At 53.0% G+C, this 22,704-nt stretch overlaps 1 protein-coding gene across 3 annotated transcripts in view; it reads left to right on the top strand.

Moving 5' to 3' along the window:
• The window catches only part of ARHGAP26 (Rho GTPase activating protein 26), a 145,884-nt gene that overhangs the window by 58,399 nt on the left and 64,781 nt on the right, over nucleotides 1-22,704 (top strand). For all 3 annotated transcript variants that reach the window (XM_074838129.1, XM_074838128.1, XM_074838130.1), the window contains exons 12-14: nucleotides 6,197-6,233; nucleotides 13,656-13,721; nucleotides 14,872-14,946. In XM_074838129.1, the coding sequence (XP_074694230.1) occupies nucleotides 6,197-6,233; nucleotides 13,656-13,721; nucleotides 14,872-14,946 (178 nt within the window). The remainder of the gene's footprint in view (nucleotides 1-6,196; nucleotides 6,234-13,655; nucleotides 13,722-14,871; nucleotides 14,947-22,704) is intronic.

Raw genomic sequence — 22,704 nt, 5'->3', positions numbered from 1 at the left:
AGAGCATAGCTCAGGTGTCCTGGGGGGGGATTTTAACTTTGCAGGAAAATTTCAAAATAATAATGAATCGCAATTTCTGTTGTGCTCTTGGAAAACTTATGCTTCTGGATTACTTACAGATGTATCTCAGTATTTTACAATAATAAGTCATAAAGGCCTTGTTTTAAGCCTCCAAACAGCAGTGATTCTGCAGAAATTAAGCAGCGGCAGCTTCCACTAAAAAAGGTACAGTCTGGTTTTGACCATCTACAGCATGAATTCAGAAAACTAAATTCAAGGCATCAAGGTCTGCAAGTTTTGTACTAGGTTAATATATTTTTTTCTATACATACCACTTCTGAAACTTCCTAGTAAAAATCTTTTGGCTCTGAAGATACAATCAAATGGGAATAATTAGTGAGAGCGTGATGTTAAAACGACTGCGGTGCTGCAGGGTAGGGATTTGTCTCCAAGTTAGTCACTAGCCTGAGTTTTGTGAGTTTTATAACTGAGCCTGTTCCCACACGCGGTACGTGGGACACGGGCCCTTCACCTCTTGGCAAATGCTTTCTTCTCTCAGATTTCCTACCCTTCATCAGTGACTAACACTGAAAAGCAAAAGAAGCTTTTTTATTTCATGAGAAGCTTTCTGGGTTTAGGTCTGTTTTCTCCAGAGTTGTGTTGACAACAGGAAGATGGTGTGTGTGCGTATACAAATACACGTATTTTATGGTGTTTTATCATCTGGCTCTATCCTGGGTGATGTGCACGTCTGCAGAACTGCCTGTTCTCAGCTAACCTCCCGCATGCTGCCTGTTAAATGCTGTTACCCTGCGAGGTGTAGCCCTGCTATCCCTTCGCTCTTAGGCTGGCACAAGCATCAGAGCCCCGTGAGCCGGCACCCAGCGCTCACCGGCACGGCCGTGGCAAGGCAGCCTGCACAGCCAGAGCTGTGCCCAGAAATGCAGGAGAGAGGATTGTGGGAGGGGGAAAAAAAATATATCTGCCTCTCTCTTCAGACATAGTGCTTGGAAGTTATTTGGAAGAGGGTTTAGAGGAGGTTTTTGAAGGCTGCGTGCTCCCAGCCTGGGTCCTGTACCCACCCCGGGCACGCCAGTCCCCCGTGTCTGGGGCAGCCGGTGCCCCTGGTGATGCCCGTACCCTGGTGATCCCCGTCCGGGCACTGCAAGCAGCAAGTCTGCAGCAGGCACTGCCGTGGAGATCGCACAACTATTTCATGAGTGTTCGGTCCTTTGCCGTCCAAGTCCTACGGGGAAATGTTTTAGTCCTTTACGCAGCCAAGCGAGGTGTTTCCTTTGGTTCCCTTTGGTTCTCTGCCCTGGCAGAGCAGCCAGCACGGGTGGCTGGGGCAGACCTCGCTTGGCATGGTGGGTGGGCAGGCAGCGGTGCGACAGCAGCCTGTGCTGGATTCAAACATGGTGAAGGAGAAACAGCCACTGAAGGAGAAACAGCCACGGTTGCCGTGCTGGCTGCATCTACAGGTGGGTGCTTCTGCCCGAGGACCGCAGGCAGTGGTGGGCTCGGGTGGACCTGGGAGGTCAGAGGTGGCTTCACAGCTTCTGTACAGAGAGCTTTGTTGATCTCCGCTGTCTGAACACAGGCCCAGCAACCCGCTAGCTGTGGGGCTCACTGGAGGTCTCCCCAGCTGTGCTGAGTTTTTCTGTTCTGGACTGGGTGGCAGAGCCTGTTCACCAGCATTGGGTGGCTGAGAGCGCGCTGTGCCCGGGGAGTGCCAGGGAGCTCAGGGCCTCCGGCCCTTGGCAGAATGATTTGGCTTATAATTTTCTGTGGTGCTGTAAAGATGAATTGACAGTGTAACAGTGTGGTGGAGTTACAGGGAGGATGGTGCAGGGGAAACACGCTTCTGTCTGAACAATCTGTAACTTTATTTTTGTCAGTAATCAATGGAGACTTGGGTATAATGAATAGTAAGAACCTCTTTAAAATGCAGCAGCCTTTCGCATGGAGTTGGCCCACCAGCTGACTGACTTGCATATGAGGCTTAATCTTGAAAAGCATCCTTGTGCTTTAACCCCTGCATATTATCAAAGCTATTTTGGAAAGAGCAGAATATTAATACCCATAAAGCTGAGCTGACCTTTGCCATGCCAAGACCCCGCGGGGTCTCTGCGGGCCGGGCCAGCCCAGTCTGGCGGCTCTAAGGGCGCGTTTTTGACAGCGGGGCAGATGTCGGCCCTTGGGGTGCTGGAGGAGCTTTGCTCTTGGGCTTCATACACAACAGACCTTTCTTCAAACTTGGAAACTTTCTCTTATCCTGAAAAATCTCTCTCTTCAAAAGGCTTGAGGCGGTACGGGGAAAGGATTTCTTTTTAAAAGTAATGTTTTTCTTGGAAAAGGAAATGATAGTACAGAATTGGGGCTTGGTTAAAACCCTGATGTTGCAGAGTGGTGTTAATAGATTAACACACTGACAATGGATAAAAGGTTTCTCCTTAATACGATGGATGTAGGGTGACAGTATCTCCTTGTTTTATGGTTGCATAGTTGACCTCCGCATGAAATTTCCTTTCACTGTGTGCACACTTTGCAATTAATGGCATAAGTATATTGTGGTTCCTTGTCTGTCCTTTTCCCTTTTTTTAAAGAACAGCCTCTGATGACTAACAACCCCTCTATTGTTTCACGTAACCGAACTGGAAGAGCGAATATTCAGGCAGACACCTTTCTCCCTGTAGCTGATGTGCCGGGCACCATAACTCGAGCTGTGTGGCCCGTCCTTTGCACCTGGGCAGCAGAGGAAACCATCGGGGGAAGGACAGCAGGTAGCAAATCTGTGCTGGGACGCGTGTCAGGTGCCAGAGCAAGTGGCTGAAAACTGGGTTCACCCAGGAGGACTGGAAAATATTTTGGTGTCCCAAACACAGGAGCTGGTGTCTGAGTGAGCCAGGGCAGAGCACAGGGCTTGAGGTCTGCGTGGGATCCCGAGGACGGGCCGTGCGCCTGCAAACCTTTGGGTAAGAGTCACCTCAAACTGTCTCCCTCGTCCCTTCGACGAGTCCTCAACACTGAAGTTGGAGAGAAAAACTTCTTTAGGGAAAATTGTCTTTGTGGCCAGGGCTGCTAGACAGCACCACTAGCAGAGAAGCCTGCTGTTGGTTTCCTTCCCTCTTTTCACTTATTTTATTTTCTTGATATAAACACTATTCCTGGAGGAAAACTCACTTGCTGACTACAGCTGGTTTTGCTGCTGAATCATCCCCCAGTTTCCAGATGTGGGGTGATAGATTTTCTCCTGCAAACAAAAATATCTGCTTTGTCTTATGTTGCATAGCTAGGTGCCCCGGGAGGGGAAAGTGCTCCTTGGGAAATATCCTAGGAAGAGTGGGAATTAGCAAAGGGGTCAGTCTCTGCCCAAACGCCCACTTTTGAGCTGGGCCATTAGATTTGCCCTTCCCTGAACATGTCTGGGGTGGCTGATGCAAGGCTGGCTGGTGCCAGCGTGGCTGGCTGTGGCCGTGCAGGGGGTGGCATCGAGGGGTAGGTCTTGGTTAAAGATAAACCCACAGAAGAGGTTCATTTTGTTCTTTGATGCCGATGAAGTTCCCTTGTTCAGTTCAGCACCCCAACAGGCACATGCAGCCACCACAGAGGTGTCTGTGGAGCTGCAGCCGACAGGCCGGGGAGCACAGGAATGGCCTCTGGTTTGGTGCCCTCCAAGGAAGGCAACTGTTTAAGTGGCTTAATGGTGCTGTCGCAGGAGCACTACGTGACACACAGCTGTTTTGTGGGGTGTTTTGGCAGGGGTAATGGGGAGATCGGGTGGGTGTTGGGACGGTGGCGAGGCCTGCTGTGGTCAGCAGTGTGTGTGCCCGGCTGCCGCTGGCACCAATCCTTTGAGACCATTCTAGTGTCACCTGCCCAGTCTCACGCTTCTGCTGGAGCTCTTGGGGGGGGCGCTGGCAGCAGGGACCCCACGGGCAGCATGCAGACCCTCGCACCCACGGGCAGCTTCTGAATCTCTGTCCTTGGTGTGAATGTCACAGAATCATCTCGGTTGGAAAAGCCCTTGAAGCTCCTCCAGTCCAACCATTCATCTCACCCTGACTGTTCTCGACTCCACCAGATCCCTCAGCTCTGGGTCAACCCGACTCTTCAACCCCTCCAGGGATGGGGACTCCCCCCCTGCCCTGGGCAGCCCATTCCAACGCCCAACAACCCGTTTTGGACAGAAATACTTCCTAAGAGCCAGTCTGCCCTGCCCTGGCGCAGCTTGAGGCCATTCCCTCTTGTCCTGGTGCTTGTTCCTTGGGTCAAGAGACTCATCCGCCCCCTCTGCACCCTCCTTTCAGGGAGTTGTAGAGGGCCATGAGGTCTCCCCTCAGCCTCTTCTTCTCCAGACTAAACCCCCCCAGTTCCCTCAGCCGCTCCCCATCACACCTGTGCTCCAGACCCTGCACCAGCTCCGTTGCCCTTCTCTGGACACGCTCGAGTCATTCAATGGCCTTTTTGGAGTGAGGGGCCCAAAACTGAACCCAGTCATCAAGGTGCGGCCTCACCAGTGCTGAGCACAGGGGTAAGATCCCTTCCATGTCCCTGCTGGCCACGCTAGTGCTGATACAAGCCAGGATGCCATTGGCCTTCTCGGCCACCTGGGCACACTGCTGGCTCCTGTTCAGCCGGCTGGCAACAAGAGCCCAGGTCTCTCTGACTGGCAGCTCTCCAGCCACTCCTCCCCAAGCCTGTAGTGCTGCTGGGGGTTGTTGTCACCGAGGTGCAGAACCCGGGATTTGGCCTTATTGAAACTCCTCCAGTTGGGCTCACTCAGCCCATCGCTCCAGCCTGGCCAGATCCCTCTGTAGATCCTCCCTGCCCTTGAGCAGATCAACACTCCCACCCAACTTGGTGTTGTCTGCAAACTGACTGAGGGTGCACTCGATCCCCTCATCTAGATCATCAATAACGATGTTAAACAGGAGTGGCCCCAAAACCGAGCCCTGGGGGATTTTATTGTTATTTTATTGTTTTATAATATTGTTAATTGGGAGCCTGTGGTGGGAAAGGTCGAGGAATGCTTGCCTGCCTGATGGCAGTTGGGAGCCTCTCCTCCCCACTCCCCTCGGATGTGTCGGCCGTTGCTGCCTTGGGTGTTGCTATCAACATTGCCTTTGGAAACTTTCCTTCCCCACTTGCTATTTCTGGAGGTGGCATGTGATTAAATCAGTTCCCCGTGCTGCACTGCCGGTGGCAGGGGGCTCCCAGCTTTGTTCCCACAGAGGAAGGGTGTGCACGCCACTGGCTTTGTTTAACAGCCTACACGGGCCTTTTTTCCTGTTTGAATGGATGCTGCTGCGCTCGGCTCCAGCTCGCGGTGCTGATGGAGCGCTGGCGTGTGTGTGTGTTTCTGTTGGGTGTCGGGTGTGATGAAGGATTATTTTAAAACATTTTACTCTGTGGAGCTAGAGAAATGCAACCTGTCTGAAGGCTGATCTTGCAGCTGCAGTTTTCATTATGCTGGGCTTTTAAATCGTCCTCAAACTGTGATTAAAACCTTCTCCTATTGTTTTTCCCCTCTTTACTGTATACATTGAAACATTACTTTAATCTAAAGTAGCCAAGCTGTAGTAGTGATTGGGACAGGAGGAAGAGCACCAATATTTGAAGACAGGAGAGTCTTGGAATGAAGGCCCGGCGCTGACTCAGAGGGCGGCTCTGTCACGAGCAGTGTTGGGTGCATTGCCTCATCCTTCTGCATTTCAGGTCCTCTCTACATTAATGACATTTCTTTTCCTCTCTTACCCTTTGCCTGACTCACTCATTCAGGCTGTATGTGACTGTGAGGGAGGGTGGCTTCCTCCTACTTGTCGGAGTCGCACCTGCCGGATGTTACTGTAATGCCCGTAAGATGTAAAGGGAATTGTCTGCTCTGCTCTAAGTTTATACCCTTTATGTGCATCTTCGAGAATGCCTCCCTTTGTTTTGTTGAAAAGCCCCTTTAGTTTCTGTTTTCACCTAGTCCATCCCATTTGCATTCTCTCATTTTAAGAACTGTCCTAGTTATTGCAATCCAGCTCCTAAGCTTTGGCAGCCTGGCGTTTGGAATGCAGAAGGCTGTGGTGGGAGGTCAAGGCAGGTCCTCCTGCCAGCTGTCACCAGCCAGGGGGACACCAGACTTGTCAGCGGTCCCGTCCCAGGTGGAGCCAGGGTCTTCATAAGACTTTCTTCTTGTGTTTTCCAGGTCTACAACTCGAACAAGGACAACCAGAGCGAAGGCAGTAAGTATTTCCTTTCAGGTGGGAAGGTGGCAGTGCTGTGGTGTGCAGAGTTTGGGGGGCAGAAGGAGCGGCTGAGCTGCTAGTGCTGGTGACACTGGGCTGTGCTCCCGTGGAGCAGGGCTGTGGGGTGACAGGGCTCGGCCTGGGGACTTCAGGGTGGCCCTGGGGAGGAGCTGGGTCCCGCACCTGGCAGGGAACAGGCACAGAAACATGATGGAGGGACTTGGGGCCACAGAGAGCGGAGCTGGGCTGTTCCCTTGGCACTTTGGGGTGCGTCCCCTCCTCACCTTGGTGTCCCTGGGCCATGGCAGCGGGGCAGAGGGTCCTGGCGTGCCTTGGGCCCAGCTTCTTCTACTTATCACAGCCAACAGGTGTGGGTGGCGTCTTGGGCCAACCAGCTCTTCTTTCTGAACCAGAATCTGGAAGATGAATGTGCCTTTTCCAAAGGGAAATTGGACCAAAAATATAAAAACTAGGGAGGTCGCACCTGATCAGGATTGTCAAGAAGCACACCTGAAAAAAAAAAAAAAGCTGTTTTTATTGTAGTTCGGGCAATCTAAGACTTGGGTCAAGAAAGCACTTGTTTTTCTTCCTAGAGGAGTGGTTGCATCTGGGCCTGGCTCGTATGTCCTGTGTTTCAAAACCCTTAATTGAGCTATTTCTCAGTAGGTTTGAATTGCCACAATTGCAATACTCAAAACTCTGATCCCTTCCCTCCTTTCCCCAAAGTCATTGGTCGCGTGGGAGCCCAGCCCGGGTTGATGGTTAGTAAATAGTTCATTTTTATGCTGCCTCGGGGCATTTTCATCCTGAGTAGAAGCATTTTTCTCACAATAATAGGTATAATTTGCAGATAATGTTCCTCACACCTATTTTCAGCCCTTGTACAGAACAGTCTCCTCCTCCTCTCTGCTCCCTCTGAAGTGAGTTCTCCCTTCCCTGTTGCTCCTCCATGTCGTCAGCTGCACATCCATCTCATCCCGTGTGTATTCCTTTGGGCGACCCAGCTGATCCTCATGGATCCTTTGGGCGACCCAGCTGATCCTGACGCTCGTGAAGGACGGTGTGGCTAATGCCCCAGCTGGGTATGAAGTCTGCATAGAACAGCTCCATCTTTTGTCTATTTTACAGAGGGACAAAATGAGTTTTTTGAGGCACAGAGAACAGGACTTGCTCAACTCGGTCCTACCCCAGCCATGAACTGTCACCGCTCTGCGTGTTCCCTGCACACAACCTCTGGCTCTGCCAGGACAGTGCGTCGTGATTTGGCTTAAGAAACGTGTTAAAATAAAAAGTTTTCTAAACTTTGTTGAGGGATGATGCAAAAGCAGGGAAAACATTAAGGAAGGGGGTGGGAGAAAGGATTGGTGAAGTAATTACTGCTTCTGAAAGAAGCGCTTGTCAAACCGTGACCTTCCCATCTTACGTGCTGTCAGCCAGAAATCCTCCTGGGGCTGTGACTGAGGCTGGAGTCATCCTGCAAAGGAACAGCGGCTCTTTGAGGGATGGGAAGAACTCGAGTCAAGTGCATCCGTGGCTTTCCCAGGGTTATTTGTATTGTCTAATCCCGGTCTTCAGTGTCCAAGCTTGCGGCGGATCCCAGGTCGGGGCTCCTGGATGCCTCTTTGGGGTTCCTGTCGGGAAGGGCTCTCTGGGTGGTGGGGCTGCCCCCGGGCTCCTCCCGGCCAGGCTGTTCCTGCCCCGAGCCCCAGCTCCTGCCCGTGGTGAGTTGTGAGGGCCCGTGCCAGCAGAGGTGTGGGCACACCAGGCCGGCTGCTCCAGCCGCTGCTGGCATACGAATCCATGATTTTCCTGGGCTTAATCTGAGGTGGGTGTAGGTGTCAGAGGAGAACGTCTCACTCCGTTGGGCGGTGGCTTTGAGGAGAAGGCAGGTTTGTCCCCAGACTGGGGGCAGCTCCCACGGTTGCCTCCCGTGTGGGTTCCCAGCCCAGCCCTGGGCTGCCGGTGCCTCTCGGGAAGGTTTATTGTGTGTCATGCCCCTCCGAAGCAGCTCAGCGTTTGGCAAAGCGTAGCGAGACCCGCAGACGAGTGCAAAGCTGGGGTTTAATTAGCTGAGAAGGCTTTGGCAAAGTTTCTTATCTTTTAGCACCTTTTCCATTTTGATGGTCCGTCTTAAAAATGCAAATCCCCCTTGTCTGCTCTGTAGCTCTTCCCCCAGCTGCGGGCAGCATGGTGGGACCCTCAGCTGGAGGCTGCTGACGTAGCTGAGCTCCTGAACTGTCTGGTGACAATTATATTTTCACACACGCCTCTGACCAGGGCTGCCGCTGGTGTGTTCAGACATCTGACTCTGCTTTAGTCCTCATTAAAACCATGTCTGTAGCGAACTGCTTGCCTCATCAGCTACACTTCAGACTGATTCGGAGACTGGCTTTTTGCCACGCAGCCCTTGATGCAGGAGCTTCCTGTGAGGACTCACTGAGTGCAGTGATGGAGTGGAGTCCGGGTGCAACTCTTGACCCCGAACACCTCTATCCCTCTGCTTCCTGCCCCTACTGACGTTGGTTGGAGAGAGGCTCCCGGTGCTATAGTGAGGTCTGCTTTTTGGCCACTTATTTGACAGAGCTTTTGGGTATTGCCTCCTGCTGTGTGGCCAGATGGCCATCAGCCTACGGGGTGATTTGTCTTAATCTTCTTTGGGAGGTGGGAGGAAGCGGCGCTGAGCAGGCGGGGTGAGCGGGCGTCCGCGAGAGCCAGCTGAATTTAGAGGTGCTGGTTTGCAAACCAGGAGGACTTGCCCTGCTCTGTGGAAACAAATCCTCCAGGTACTTGCACTTACTGCATGGAAAAGCACAGAAGGACTCCTCTGCCTTCACCTCCCCACCCTTTCCCTCTCCTTTTTCCGCATCCATTTGGTTCCCCGTTAGTTCAGGACCTCATTGAAAGTTGTCTTTATATTCATAAGCTCTTCACAGACCTTGTGTCCCTTGACTGCCCTGTGTGCCTGTCTGGGTGGCCTGGCCCTCCCCAGCCGTCTTTATTTCCCGATCTTGGCAGCTGACTGGTAGTTTGAGACTTGAAGTAAGACTTGAAAACTCATTTTTGTCTGGCCTCTGCTGTTTGGTGTCTCCCTTTCTCCGTGGCTCTTCATTCCGTGAAGTCTTTGAAAGCATTTATCACTGTGGCACTTCATTGCTCAGCACAGAAGCGTGTGGTGGGGTATGCAGAAGAACTTGCTTTGACCTTGCGTTGCCACAACCGACATGCACACAGCTGGAGTCAGCAAGGTTGCCTGAGACTGAACAGAGCTGATTCAGTCTTCTTGCCCCCTTACCGATGCTCTGATGTGCCTTATCAGCGTAAAGTAAAGGAATTAATGGATTAAATAGAAATAATCTGCTAGGCAAAAATAGAACAGGATGAGACCAGCTCAGTAGCACTAGAAATACGATGCTACATGAAGGTCAGATAAGTGTGTGTGTGTGTGCAACAGCTGTAATACAGGCCATGTGTATCACCTTTGCTGATGTGAAATATCTCTCTGCTGGACCACAGTGTGAATAGTGCATCTCAGCTGTGCATTGAAACGCTGCTCTTGTATGAAGAGCTGGTGAGATGTATCTTGGCCTGGAGCTGCATTTCAATCTTTCCCCTAGGGAATGAGCCTCCAGGGAGGGGGAATAGCGGGAGGCTGGGCCATAGGCTTTGCCCCTGCAACAGGTTTGAATGCATGAACAGAGGAAAGTGCTGCCTCTGATAGTAAAAGAGTTTGTAAGTCCACTCCTGTTAGGACTGAGGGGCCGTTTTAAACCTACAGGACAGGGATTAGGGATGCCTGTTGGGAAGAGTTGGCCATGCTTTCCTGTGGCAGCCCCGAGAGCTCGTTCCTCCCCGCCGCCTTCCCTCTCCTGTTTCCTGGCCCCAGCTGATGGCAGGAGGCAGCTCCACCATGATTTAAATCCATCTGAGCATGGGCTCTGGGTCCCGTCCCTCCTGTACACCACGCTCCTGCCTCTGCCTCGCTGCAGTGGCGGCTCTCGTTGAGGTCAGCTGGCTGACGGCCTCTGTTTGGTGGGGTTTTTGATAGAGCAGGGTTTTTTCTTTTTTTGTTAATCTTGCTGAACCCTCTCTCTGCTCTAGTCCTGGTGTCAGGGCATGGAGGAGAGCAGGGACGAGGATGGGGCTGTAATGGGCCAGACTTGGTCTGGCTGCAGCTGCCAGGCCGCAGAATCAAGCAGCAGCTAAGTGGGGTCTAAGGGGCTGGACCAAAGCTCGGGGCTGTGCATCGCTGTGCTGCCGGGGCGGATGGAACACGTGTGGGATCTGGACAGCAGCAGATACAAATCCGACTTTGATCTGTGCTGTTGCTGAACTGAATCATTGGGTAAATGAATGAGATAAAGAGAAGCTGCTTCTGTGAGAGGGGAAATCAAGCTTTTACAATGCTCATTAAAAGTTAAATTTAAGGATGAATAGAGGCACTTTGGATATTTAATCAGATATTATTTCTGGATGTAACTACTGCAAATAAATCCCCGACCTTTCCTGATCCAGAGCTCAGCAATGAGTGGAAGAGCTTATTCATCTGCTTAGGAGGATTACGCTTGGTCACTTCCCTCCGGAAGGGCTGCTTGATTTCTTACCCCTGCGGTTGCCCAGCTCTGCGCGACGGCGCGTCCTGGCCGCCTGCTTGGCGGCGGAGCGGTGGGCTCTGCGGGGGGCAGCCACCCCGTTGTAGCTGTCTCCTGCTCATGTTCAAACCCACGAGGGACTGAGGGGAAAAAACTGCTGCTTTATGGAATGGGTTGGCACTTCAAGTGTGTGGCAGGGAGCCTGGAACGGTGATCTGTGTTGGCTGGACAACACCGTGCAGGGACGCTGGAAGATCAGGGTTATGGCCAGTACTAAGCCAAGGTGAATTAGTCCTGCTGAACCGGGTTTGCCTGTATGAAAGGGTTGGTGTTGTACCTGTACCAAAAGGTTGGTCTACGCCATGGTTTTCTTGCTTCTCAGGTAACCTTGTGCTGTGTTTATCAGTGATCTGGGGTATGGCGGGCTGTGCCCCCCTGATGGATTTTTTGCTGGATCTGTGCTTGGAGCCTGGTTGGGGGCAGTGCTGGAGAAGCCTCCGGGTGCCCAGCAAAGGGCCCTGGAGCTTCTGGATATTCACACATCCTATGGCACAGGCACCCTGCAACTTGTGTGCTTATGTTGGCTCAGCACTTCGCTGTGCTTGCCCAGAAAAATATAATAGAGCTGTTTTACTGTTTCAGGTTCTTGTGCCATTCATCACACAAGAAACGCCACCAGCAGAGAGCTCAAAACAAGTGATTAGTAAGGGACTGCGCCATGCGAGCCATAGGCAGGCAGTGAGCTGGCAGCTGATCGTGCACCAGCAGCGAATCTGTGTTTAAATAAATGATGTGAACAGGGGGAATGCAAAGGAGTAAAATCGCACGTGCCTGGCTGGGAGGACGCTGCCAGCCCTGGGCTCTGATCCCTTCCTGCTGTGCTCTCGGTAAAATGCAGTTTTGTGTCTCTTACAACATGGCCTTCCCGCGAGTCTGTGCGGACGCAGAGTCAGTCGTCTGCTTCTGAGCTAACGCTGTGCCTTTTCTGTCTTCTGGAGTTCAACGTCTTGAACTGGGCGGCTGCACTCCATCAGGTGTGGGCGGGAGAATCCTGCACCTTCCCTGTGGAGCAGGTCGTGGCTCTACCCCAGTCCCCGGCGACGCTTCTCCCGTCTGCTGGGCCCAGGCTGCCGCAGAAGGAGGGACAGCGGCGGGGAAGAGGTGTCCCCACCAGCTCGAGGGCTGGTCGGGGATCCCCATCATCTCGAGGGGTGACCAGGGATCCCCATCATCTTAAGGGCCAGCTGTGGTGAAGGGGTTTTGCTCAAGGTAACACAAGGCGGGCAGGCGGGCTGTGTGTCCTGGCTCCCCTCTCCTCTGCCCAGGATGCTTGGCCCAGCCCTGGAGCCCACGGTGACTTTGCACACCCTTCTCCGTGGGGCTTCTGCCACGTGAAAGGTTTCCCAAACCTTTATGTAGGGAGGAAGTAATTTTCCTTAACAAATAGCTGTCTGCGGGCAGGGTTTTCCACGGAGTGGGGCAAAGCTGACTAAGGGATGAATCCTTCCAGCAGGTATTTGGATCCGTGTATTAGTAATTCCTTGAAATTACATATGAAAACCTGCAGCAGCATGAGTTAATTGAGTTTTACATTCCATTAACACAAATGTTTTAGATCTTACTCTCAGGCAGCGTCAGCTGCCTTCAGGACATCCTAATTTGCACCAAATAACTATTTCATTTGTGCTAATAAAAGAAGGGGCTGTTCTTGAACTGTGCACGTCTGCAAAGAGTGAGGGTAAATGGGATGTAACGTGCGTGTTCATAGACAGTATTGTTTAGCTGGGGCCAGGAGTGCCTGCCTCAAGCGTGGTGCAGGCAGGGTGGGGGGCTGGGGTTGGTGCTGACCCAGGGACAGGTGTCCTCCCGCTGGGCACAGGATATGCTTCAGATAGAGGTTTGATCTGAAATTCATTCCCATCTCCCAGTCCCTGTTGCTCTTCCACCGCCACATGCCGTCAGCTCTCTCCTCTTTGTGTTATGGTTTTACCTCCATGCCTTCACCTTTCTTTTGATTTCTTTACTCCATTTTCCCTCACAGCTGCTGCTCTTAGTTATCTCCTGCTTCTCTTTTCCACCTGTTTCTCTCCCAGTTCCCCTTTTACCGTCACTTTTCAGTGCTCTAACCTGTCATGGGGGTTGTCCTTGAAAACCTGCATCCACACAAAACCACCTCAGAAGCCCCAAGAAGAAATCCAAGGCAGCAAAGGCCCCCGCACCGCTGCCCTGGGCAAAGCCAGGGGGGTCAGTCCTGTACCGCAGGTGCGCGGGCGGTCCCCAGCGTGCAGTGATGGAGGTGGCCTCGAGGTGAAGGCGTCTCTCCAGCACATAGGTGGTTTGGTTAGCTGGGCGGAGAGCTGGAAGGATTTATAGGAATTACCCGGGGCTCATCAAGCAAGCTGCCTCGTGTGCCATTTTGAAGGATTTATTGTGTCAAAGATATATACAATTCCCTTTTTTTCCAAGCAACGTGCTGTCAACTTCCCAGACAGAGGTCTCTTTGGGTTATCTCACCTTGATTCTAAATTAATATTTTGACCAACTGCCTGGGGCTCTGCTGCTCGGCAGGCGTGGGAGGTGCCACCTCAGAGGGACGCGGAGGCTGCAAGGACAGATCAGCGTTCTGCACTTGCCCGGGTTACACCTGGTGTAAGCTGCTGTACTCGTGCCTTTCCCCCCTGAACCCCTCATTTCTCCTCTCCTTGCTCCCCGCCCTGTCGGAGCAGCGGTACAGTGGTGCTGTGAACATCAGCGAGGACTGCGCGCTGTGCCTCAGGGACACCGTCCCTCTGCTCGGGGTTGATCTCTCCTCTCTTCTCTTCCCTTTCAGCTGCCCAGTTGGATAATATCGGCTTCAGCATTATCAAGAAATGCATACACGCTGTCGAAACAAGAGGTAGAGCAGTTCACCAGATGGTCTTGTTTTGGGGGATGGCCTTGCAGCAGAGCAATTGCTTATTTGCTCTTTTCATGAACAAAAATGATTCATTAACCCTCGGAGACCCACATCAGATAAACCCTGTAATATGCTCAGGCCTTCACTGGGACACGCGTTTGCCCCGTGGCTGGAGTTAGCGGGGGCTTAAGCAAACATCGGGGCAGAAATACTGCACTGGACGTGCAAAATGGGGGAAGGGACTTCATCTGAGCATCCCTTCGTGTGGTGCTGCCGCACGGCGCTTCCTCTGGTGTGCAATAACAGGTAGATGGGCCTTGCAATCCTTCCCCTAAACCTCTTGCAAAGGCTGTTTAGATCCAAGGGGCTGTCTCGGAAGCCCTCGCAGTGAAATGTGGGTCTCACAGGGAACTTTGGGCTGAGCAGGGCTCTGAGCGGGCAGGATTTCTGCCTGTGTTCTTTCACTGGGGCCGCCTTCTGCCCATAGGCAGTGTAAGATGCTCTGGGCTGTTCAAATGTGACGTTTTCCCTGTAATACTGGCAGCAGTACACTGGTGTCGAGAGCCAAGGAACACCTGGGGGCAAATAAAAAAAAAAAGGAAAAGAAAAAGAATCAAGGGGGTAGATGAACCAAACAAGGCAAGTGCAGTTCTTGGGGAAAGTTGAGGGAGCTCCAGCAGGGGAGGAGCTGCACAGCCAAGCTGGGGTGCGAAGGGGCTTCTGTCACCACGTCCTTTGGCTGCTCTCTGCCCTAGTGAGTTGTTTGGGTCAAGGCCTCGTTCCCTGTATGAAGAACATGCAAAAGGCTCAGACCTCAACCTGAAGGACTTGGCACAGCAAGATTTTCCAAAATTGCCCTTGTGTTGTACATAAAGTACAGATCCTTCCTGGTGCAGCCAGAGCTCCCTTCCTGACTGTGGCATGGTGGAAAGATGTCCTTAAATCTTTTATTCCTCAGCTAATTGGGGGCAATACTTTTAATCAATACGTGGAAGCCCTGACATCAAAACCAAATTTTACCCTTTTCTATAATTTCATATGTAGCTGGTGAGAGGGTTTAATTATTTTTGCTGTTAGAGAAGCCAAAGAAATGAAAGAAATGTTAGTAGCTCTTGTGACATTCTCCTAATAAGCTCTTTATTTTTCCTAGGAATCAATGAGCAAGGGCTCTACCGAATTGTTGGAGTAAACTCTAGAGTTCAAAAGCTGTTGAGTATATTAATGGGTAAGTATCTCATATTTTGTTAAAGGCAAGTAGATTGTGCTGCTTTGAAGTCTTGCCAGCGAGAGCGAAGGCTCTTGTCAGGGTACCTAATCGTGGTGAATGTGCTCTTAGGCCCACGTGCTGTTAGAGGCCGGGAGGTCCCGGGGCACCACTGGCAGGTTGCTAAGGTAGGACTCATGGAGGACGTTGCTTTCAAAGGTCTTCTGGTGCCGTCACTGGTGTCCTGCTCACACGCGCTATGAATTTTGGCAGCCTTCCCAAATGCAAACTAAAATCTTCAAAGAAATAGCTGAAAGCTTTGGTTTTTAATCTCATACCTGCCACATTGTTCTCAGAATACTTTTTAATTATTTTCTCTTGTGTGTTGCATGCTGCCTGTGGCTCTTCTTACTTTCCCCTTGGACCTTCTTGTGCCTGTTTTAACCTGGTCTTGCCCACCTTTCGAGCATGCGTTTCCCTCGGGCCTGAGGCATCAGGTCTTGCGCTTCTGGGTGCTCGGAAGGAGAGAAAGCATTGGGTCACACCGTGACAGAGCCTGGTAGTGACAGTGTGGGGCTCCTCTGAGCACTGGCCCTGATGTGCAGCCACCCTGCATCTGCCTGGCAGCCCTCAGAAACCCCTCCCCACCTCTGAGGTGGTACCTACAAGTGCCTTTGTGCTCTCAACCAGCATCCCCATGGGCCTAATCTGAGCACCGAAACGCGTAGGAGCAAACAGGCCTTCGTCAGTGAGCTGGTCGTTGGTCCTGGTGCAGGTAGATGACTACGGCTGACTTCTGGAGTGGTTCCTTGATGGTGGGGTTGGGTTTCCATCACCCCGTAGCCCTGCAAAGCCCTGCGTTGGGTCACTCTTGTTGGGCTGCATTGGAGAATCTGTAGCCCGACTCCCCGCCCAGATGCTGTGTCAGCTAGAGCCCAGGGGTTATACTTGACCCAAAAAGAAATGTGAGCTGTTCCCCTCTTTGGTGTTTTTGCCCCCTTCTCAAGCCTTGCCCCCTCTCAGAACCTCCCCTGCTCCCCATGCCCTCATCTGTGGCCCAGGCTGGTGCTGAGCTTGGCTATGGCTGCGTGTGACTGAACGGAGCATTTTGTCCCCTGAAGTAGCAGGCAGCATTTCCATCCCCCAGCGGCAGCCCTGTGGGAGTCTGTCTGTCCGGACACGTGCGTGACAGACATTTGAAGAACCATTTAGAGAAAACACACACTTGGGTTGGAGCAGCGGCAGCTGCCCTCCACTAGTCCCAGCTCGTGCTTCTCAGACTTGGCAAAACCACGCATGAAATAGCTGTAACAATGAGGAAACAAATGCTTAATGATTTGTTAGTGCCCGTATGAATGTATTTGCTACTCCTTGGGGGAAATGAGTGACATTTGTGGTTCTTCTTTCCATTCGCTTCTTATTCCTTTGCAACAGGACTTACTTTTCCTTGCCATCCCCAAATGCCAGTGCTCCTTTCTCTGTGCATTTCTCCTTACAAAAAGTTTTAAACGGTTGTGTTTCACTTTCAACACATTTCCTTCTCCTCTTCCAGTTCCCTCTTCTTCTCCTGCCGTTAAGATGTTCACGGAGCAAAGCCCGTGGTGGCTGTTACAGTTGTCAGTGTTAACCTATGCAAAATTGATAATCCAGGAGTAATTAGGAAACAGAAGGGTAAGGCTCTAAATCAGAGGCTGTCGCAAGGGGACCTCTCTGCACCAGTTTTGCTCTGGCATTTGGAAAGTTCGCTGCAGTCACAGGAGCTGGGGACTGACTGTCTCTTTTATTAGTAGAAGTTTGGCACAGGTTCTGGGGCATGTGAACGCGCCCTGCGAACCACCCAAGTATGGCAGCTACGGCAGAGCTGTCTCGTGGCGCACACATTTGGCACTGTTGCGTTAGAGCGTTGCTTAAAGAGCTTTGCTGCCCACCGATAAATATAGGCTGGGGATTGATTGGGTGCCCCGCGGCGCAGCGGGGCTGTCGAGCCGGGTCCTCTGCTTCTGCTTTTGGTGCCGGTGCGCGTCGTCTCACGAGCTAGCCAAGCGGCCAGGCCTGTTTTCTGCTCGCGAGGGCAGTTTCGGGCTGTGTCAGTTCTGGGTTGAGGTGGCGGGGCTCTGACAGATGGCCAAACTCGCTTGGTTTGAGAGCTCTCCTGAGCTGGGAGGCACTCGGAGTGTTGGATGCCATCCAGCATCCATTATCTCCTCAGCGACTGAAGCCACTCAGCTGTTGACCTCGTGTCTCATAACACGGTGATATATCGTCGGGGGTTTTGCTTTGTCCCGGCACATCTTCCTTAGCTGTGGACGCTGGAAGCCCCATCAGAGGCGAGTGTGTGCCGGGAGCCGCTGTGCTGGTGATCGCCAGGACGCTTTGCAAACCCGTGACTCCCTGTTCTTCTCCGAATCGCAGGTGATTCAATAATCTTTGACAACCCCAGCGTTCAGGCTGCTGTGAAGTCAGCGCCAAACGAAACGTGTCCGTTGTCAACCTCCCTCCTGTTCTCGGCTGCCCTCGAGGCTCCGACGTCCTGCCGGTAGCGGCACCGCTCTGCTTGGACGCTCCCGTTCGGATCCAACCCTCCTGCACGGAGGAGCCACGTTGCGCTTACAACTTCAGGTTTCCCTTATATTTAGAAATGAATGTGGGCAGCGTTACTGATTCACATACAGTTTAAATGGCAAAAAGATCAAGTTTCCCCGAGCGGTGACTGGTGTCGGTGATGCGGCCGGGAAGGCGTTTGGCACGAGGTGTCTCTGCAGGAGGCCGGCACCGCACTTGGCCGACCGTGGAGCAGAGTCTGCCGGTGGGCAGCAGCTGAGTCGGGCCCAGCATGAGTCTTGGGCTTGGCCAGAACAGCTCATCTTTGTCTAAAGCGGGGTGAAGCACACAGGGGTGCCTCCCCCAGGGCTCGTGGGAGGCAGGTCCTCTGTGCCAGAGCAAGCTGTCTTGCCCTAACCTTCACCGTCACCACACACCATCAAAATGAGGACAAAACCCAACAAATAAACAAACTTTTAGCAGTCAGAGCTCCCATGAAAGGGTTTATTGTGGAAGCGTGTGCGTGCAGGACAGCGGTGGTACCAGCAGATCCGCCGCTGAAACTCGGCACTGAGATGAGCGGAGCCTTACAGCGTCTGCCCTGCTCCTCTCGCTCCTCCCCGCCGTGAGCCGGAAGGGCCAGAGAGCAACAGCCACGCTCGTACCCAGGGCTGAGATCCCCCTTTATTCCAGAGCTGTGCAAAGAGGGGTGCGAGGGGGCAATCGCACAAAGCTCGCACGCCACACAGAGGAACTACAACCTATTTATGATTAATCAAAAACCTGTCTAAGTTTACACTCCTCGGTCCGTAATTACTGTTCCACCTCCTATTGGTGAGTTATATTTAAATTAGCTTCTCTTGCTGGATAAATTAGCAGGCATGCTCCTTGCAGGGGTGGGGGCAAGTTTTTTCAGTCTTGAATTGAGTTGGTGGTCACGATCTCCCCCCGCCACCTTTACTTCTCCCCCAGTTTCTGCAGATTTTTTCTGATTTCATGCTTCTCTGGCAACCATCCAGCCTTCCAGGGCAGGATGCTCCTCTCTTACCTTTATCACCCCTCCAATGGTGAAGTTGTCAGCAAGGCCTGGATTGTGCGGGTGATTAGTCATCCTTGTGCTTGTTGAGGAACATTTGTATGGGCTAGGAGGCTACATGATGCCCCCTTGCTGCCCTGTGGCTCTTTGGGAAATCTCTCGAACCACCCAGGCGCGGGTGGGTGATGTGGTGGTGTCCCAAGTGGTTCCCCTTGCCCAGGAGAAATCAGTGAGGAATTGGAAGCAGCTGCCTCACGGCTGCGGCTTCTTCCATCCCCAGGAAGCAGGTGAAGTTCCTTGGAAAGGGCATCAGGCAGGGGCTGTGCGGCTGCCTCGGGACCATCCCCGGCATCACACGTGGGTTTCTTGCTGCGGTCCCGTCCCGGCGGTGGGTTTGGGGGGGTCTGACCCGCCTGGGCTCCCCTCCCACCCAGACTCCCCTCCTGCCCGCCGCGCTGCCGAGCCGCAGCCAGCCCCTTCCCTGCCCCGTGGCACCCAGCCCTGCACCGGGGGCTGCAGGGAGGAACCCCGTCCCCCCCACCGCTGCTGCTCTTTGCCTCTGGGAAGAAAACAAATGAGCAAAACTGATGTTTTGGGAGTGGGGATGGATTCCTCCCACCCCTGATTTTCTATTTAAATTGTCTATTTCCTGCCATAAAGAAGCACATTCTAATTTCTTCTTGATTTAGATCTGGAGTGCCGCAGCTCCCTTTTCTTTCCTCAGAATCGCCCCGTGTGAGGCTGCGGTGACCTCCTCTGGTCTGGCAGCGCGGCGAGGGCCGGGGAACACTGTCCTGTGTGGTGTTTGTCACCACGCACGACGAGTGGACCGGAACGGGGGTGATGCTGCAGCGGCTGGCCGTGTCACGGTGTGAGCACAGTGCTTGCTTCAGTCTCTGCTGGAGTAAAAAGCTTGGGGATGTTCACTTCCCACTGCCTTTCCCCTTACCCTTTCACTCCGGCCTCCTCCGTATCTGCTAAGAGACATCAGATTAGTAATTCAGAGCAATTATCAACTTCAGGGTTAATACTGAATTTGGCCTGTGGGTGCTTTTAGAGGCCCTGTTTCACATTTACACCAGTTCCTGTGGAAATGTGTCCTTGTGCGAGACAGGCGTTGGCTGTGGTGCAGGCTGCGGCCGTCTCTCGCTGCAGAGACAGATGCCACATCTGTAACCCCCAAGCTGACGTTTTGCAGACTCATAGATTTGAAGGTCAGGGGGATCTGACTATCTGCTCCAAGCCTTTTCGTGAGACCGCCTGTAGAGTTGCACCTACTGTTTCATGAATCATGGCTGTAAACTCCTGGATGAGCTTTTGAAAAGACATCTAGTCTTGAGTTATTTGTTCAACTTCAGCGAAGGCCTTGCTATTAAAAAGGGTTTTTTTTAAAAAGGGTTTGTTTAGGTTTTTTTTTGTTTGGGTTTTTTTTTTTTACTATGCCAAGCTTATCTTTAATCTATTAAAATCGCCTCCTTAAAAAGGTAGTGCAGTAGGAAGTTGCCTTGGCATTGATGAGGAAGGATGGTGTTCATTTGTCTGATTGCTGTGAGACACACACGTGATCTTTGCGTGAATATACATTTCTTAAATGTTTACTTTTTCAAGTGCTCCTCTTGATGTTTTTTTTTTAATTAAAATAAACCCTTTGCCCTAAGGGAAAGCCGAACTCTTATTCAGTGCATTCTTTTAATTAGTTTTAAAATTACACTCTGCTTACCTATTGCTTTAAAATTCAAAAGCACATTATATGTGTCTGTGAAAAGACAAACACCCACTGAGCTGACTCCGTGGGACCAGATGGCGTCGGCAGCTGTATCTGGCATCAGGCTTGGCCTTGGTCGCGGTGAGTGCCTCTCTGCGCCTGCTCCGCCTCGCCAGGGACGCTTGGCACGGCCCTATCCCTGAAATTACCCACGGCCGTGTCTCCCGAGGTCCCCGCAGAGGGTTCCCGGGGATTTCGGTGGGAGCAGGATCCCTGTTGCATTTCCAGGTCCTGCTCACCCTGGGGCTCGGCGCAGTCAAAGCCTGATGAGGCTGAAGGCTGAGAGATGCCAGGAGCGAGTTAGCAAAGAGCGTTCATGAAGCAGCGTCCAAGCAGGAGAGAAACAACATGCTGACGCCTGTGAACAGGGCACGTTCGTGCCCAGCTTCCCCCTCCTCCTCGGCCGTGCTCCTCGCTTCAGGCCTGGAGCAGTTGCCATCTTTAGTCTCGGTCCTCGGCGCCGCGCGTGAGGTATCCACGGCCAGGCCACTTACCACCCATCTCCTGGTGGCTTTCTTGATGGCTGGCTGTAACTGTCGGCAAAGATGCAAAAATAAACATCATCCGCGGTGCTGTCTGCTCGGGGCGGGGGCACAGATGGCAGCGGTCACCGAGCACCCCCCCCCAGTGCGGCCAGCTTGGCTCCGGCCCCCGTGGCCACGGGGTCCCGGCATGGGTGGAGGTGCCGAGGCGGGGAGCGGTCTCTGCTTCCCGAGGGCTCTTATTGTCAGAGCGTTGAGGTGTTTTTGCAGAAATCAGTAAAAATAGCGCCTTATTGATCTCACTGTGGAAGTTTGTGCAAACAAGTCTGTCTTCCAGACCTGGGTCAGTGGTTTGCAGAAAGCAGGGAGAAGCAGAAAGCTGCAGAGTCCTGCGAGTTTGCAGGCAGCTGGAAGGGACGGGCTGCTAGTCTGGAGCCTCCGATTTACATCGTCCAGAACAGCTGCAGCAGTTTTTTGATTTCTGTAGAGGAGTTTTTAAAAGGAAAGATCGGAGGGGAAAAATGCAGAAAGGAAGGTAAGGCCCCAGAGGAGACAGGGAATAGCGTGCTGCAGTATTCAACAATAAAAACAGAGGTGCTTCAGAGGCTCCCTGGCCTTACGCTTACAAAGTGTGACCCAGCATTGCTGTTTGCACCTTTCCTGCCAGTCAGTGACTCTCCGGGTGCTGGCAGCTTGGAGACCTCCCTCAGGAGTGCTGCGAGAGCTGCGCTCGCCGGCTGTGCCGGCAGCCAACCCTCCGCTGCGTCACGGGCTTGGGGACAGGGCGAGGACGAGCCGTGGCCAGGGGCTGTGGCGGGTGCATGTGGATGGCAGCTCCATCTCTGCCACTGAGGGCCCAGCACCGTCTCATTTGTTGTGGGGTCCTGGCTGGGTTGTCCCTGTGCTGGGAGGTTTGCTGTCATACCCAATGCTCCTCGAGGCTCACGGCGGCTCAGGGGCTGCTGTGGAGCCCTGTGTCTGCTGCAGGGGTGGAGGAGGGTGAATCAGGAATTTAAAAATTAAAGATGGCAAGAAACAGCCTGCGGTGGGGAGGATGGAGAAGCAGAATAGGATGACAGTGAGAGGCCAGAGGTGTCAAAACAAACTGCAGCGTCGTTCTGCCGCACCAGTGACCCTCCCAACCGGAGCTGCCTCTGTGTCCTGTGCCCTGCAGCGCTCCAGAACACCCTGGGTGCTTCTCCTCCCCCTCTTCGCTGCAGGCGCAGCTCAAACCAAGCCGTGTTGCTGCTCCCTCCCTTGTACCTGGGCAGCAGCGAGAGGCTCCAGGGTTGTGGTGGTCCTTGGGAGCTCGGCGGGTGTTCGGGCTCTGCGAGGTGACGGGACCTTCCCAGTCTGAGACCCCCTCACAGATGGTGTTGGGCTGGCGAAGGTGACACTCGGTGACATGTTCCTGGAGCGGTGAGCTGAGCCCAGTCCCCCGGCAGATAACGTGCCAACATCAGCTGTGCTGAGCCTGTCCGCGGAGCACGGGGTGCAGCAGCCCCGCTTCTTCCCTCCCGTCCAAATGAAACAGCCACAGAGGTGAGGGAGTGTGGAGCTGCCTCCCCGCACCCTCCACGGCCGGTCGGGCTGGCTCTGCGGACTCTTCCCTTGCCTCGGGTGGGAGAACAAGCCACCTCCTGGTGCTGCTGCCACTTGTGCTCCTTTGGGCTGTGGCAGCGCCCGCAGCCTACGGGGGGTTTTCTGCTGAGGCCTGGGGGGTCTCTGTGTGCCGGGGTCCCTGTTGTGTTTGTGCCCTGCTCTGTCACCGCTGTTGCTGAATGCCACAGCCTCCTGTGCCCCGTGTAATGTCACGCTTCGAGTCAAACTGCCCATCTCTTCGCTCATGATTAATGTTTGTCTTTTCTTTTTCTCGTCCTGTCCAAGTGAGTGTGGCCCGTGTCGTGTAACGCACTCTGCTTCCCTGCAGAAGTGTCTGTTGGGGATTGGCTTGT

This window comes from Strix aluco, chromosome 13 (genome assembly GCF_031877795.1).
Source record: "Strix aluco isolate bStrAlu1 chromosome 13, bStrAlu1.hap1, whole genome shotgun sequence".
Taxonomy (NCBI): Eukaryota; Metazoa; Chordata; class Aves; order Strigiformes; family Strigidae; genus Strix; species Strix aluco.
The sequence above is the reverse complement of the archived record's forward strand: the minus strand, read 5'-3'. Positions and strand labels throughout refer to the sequence as shown.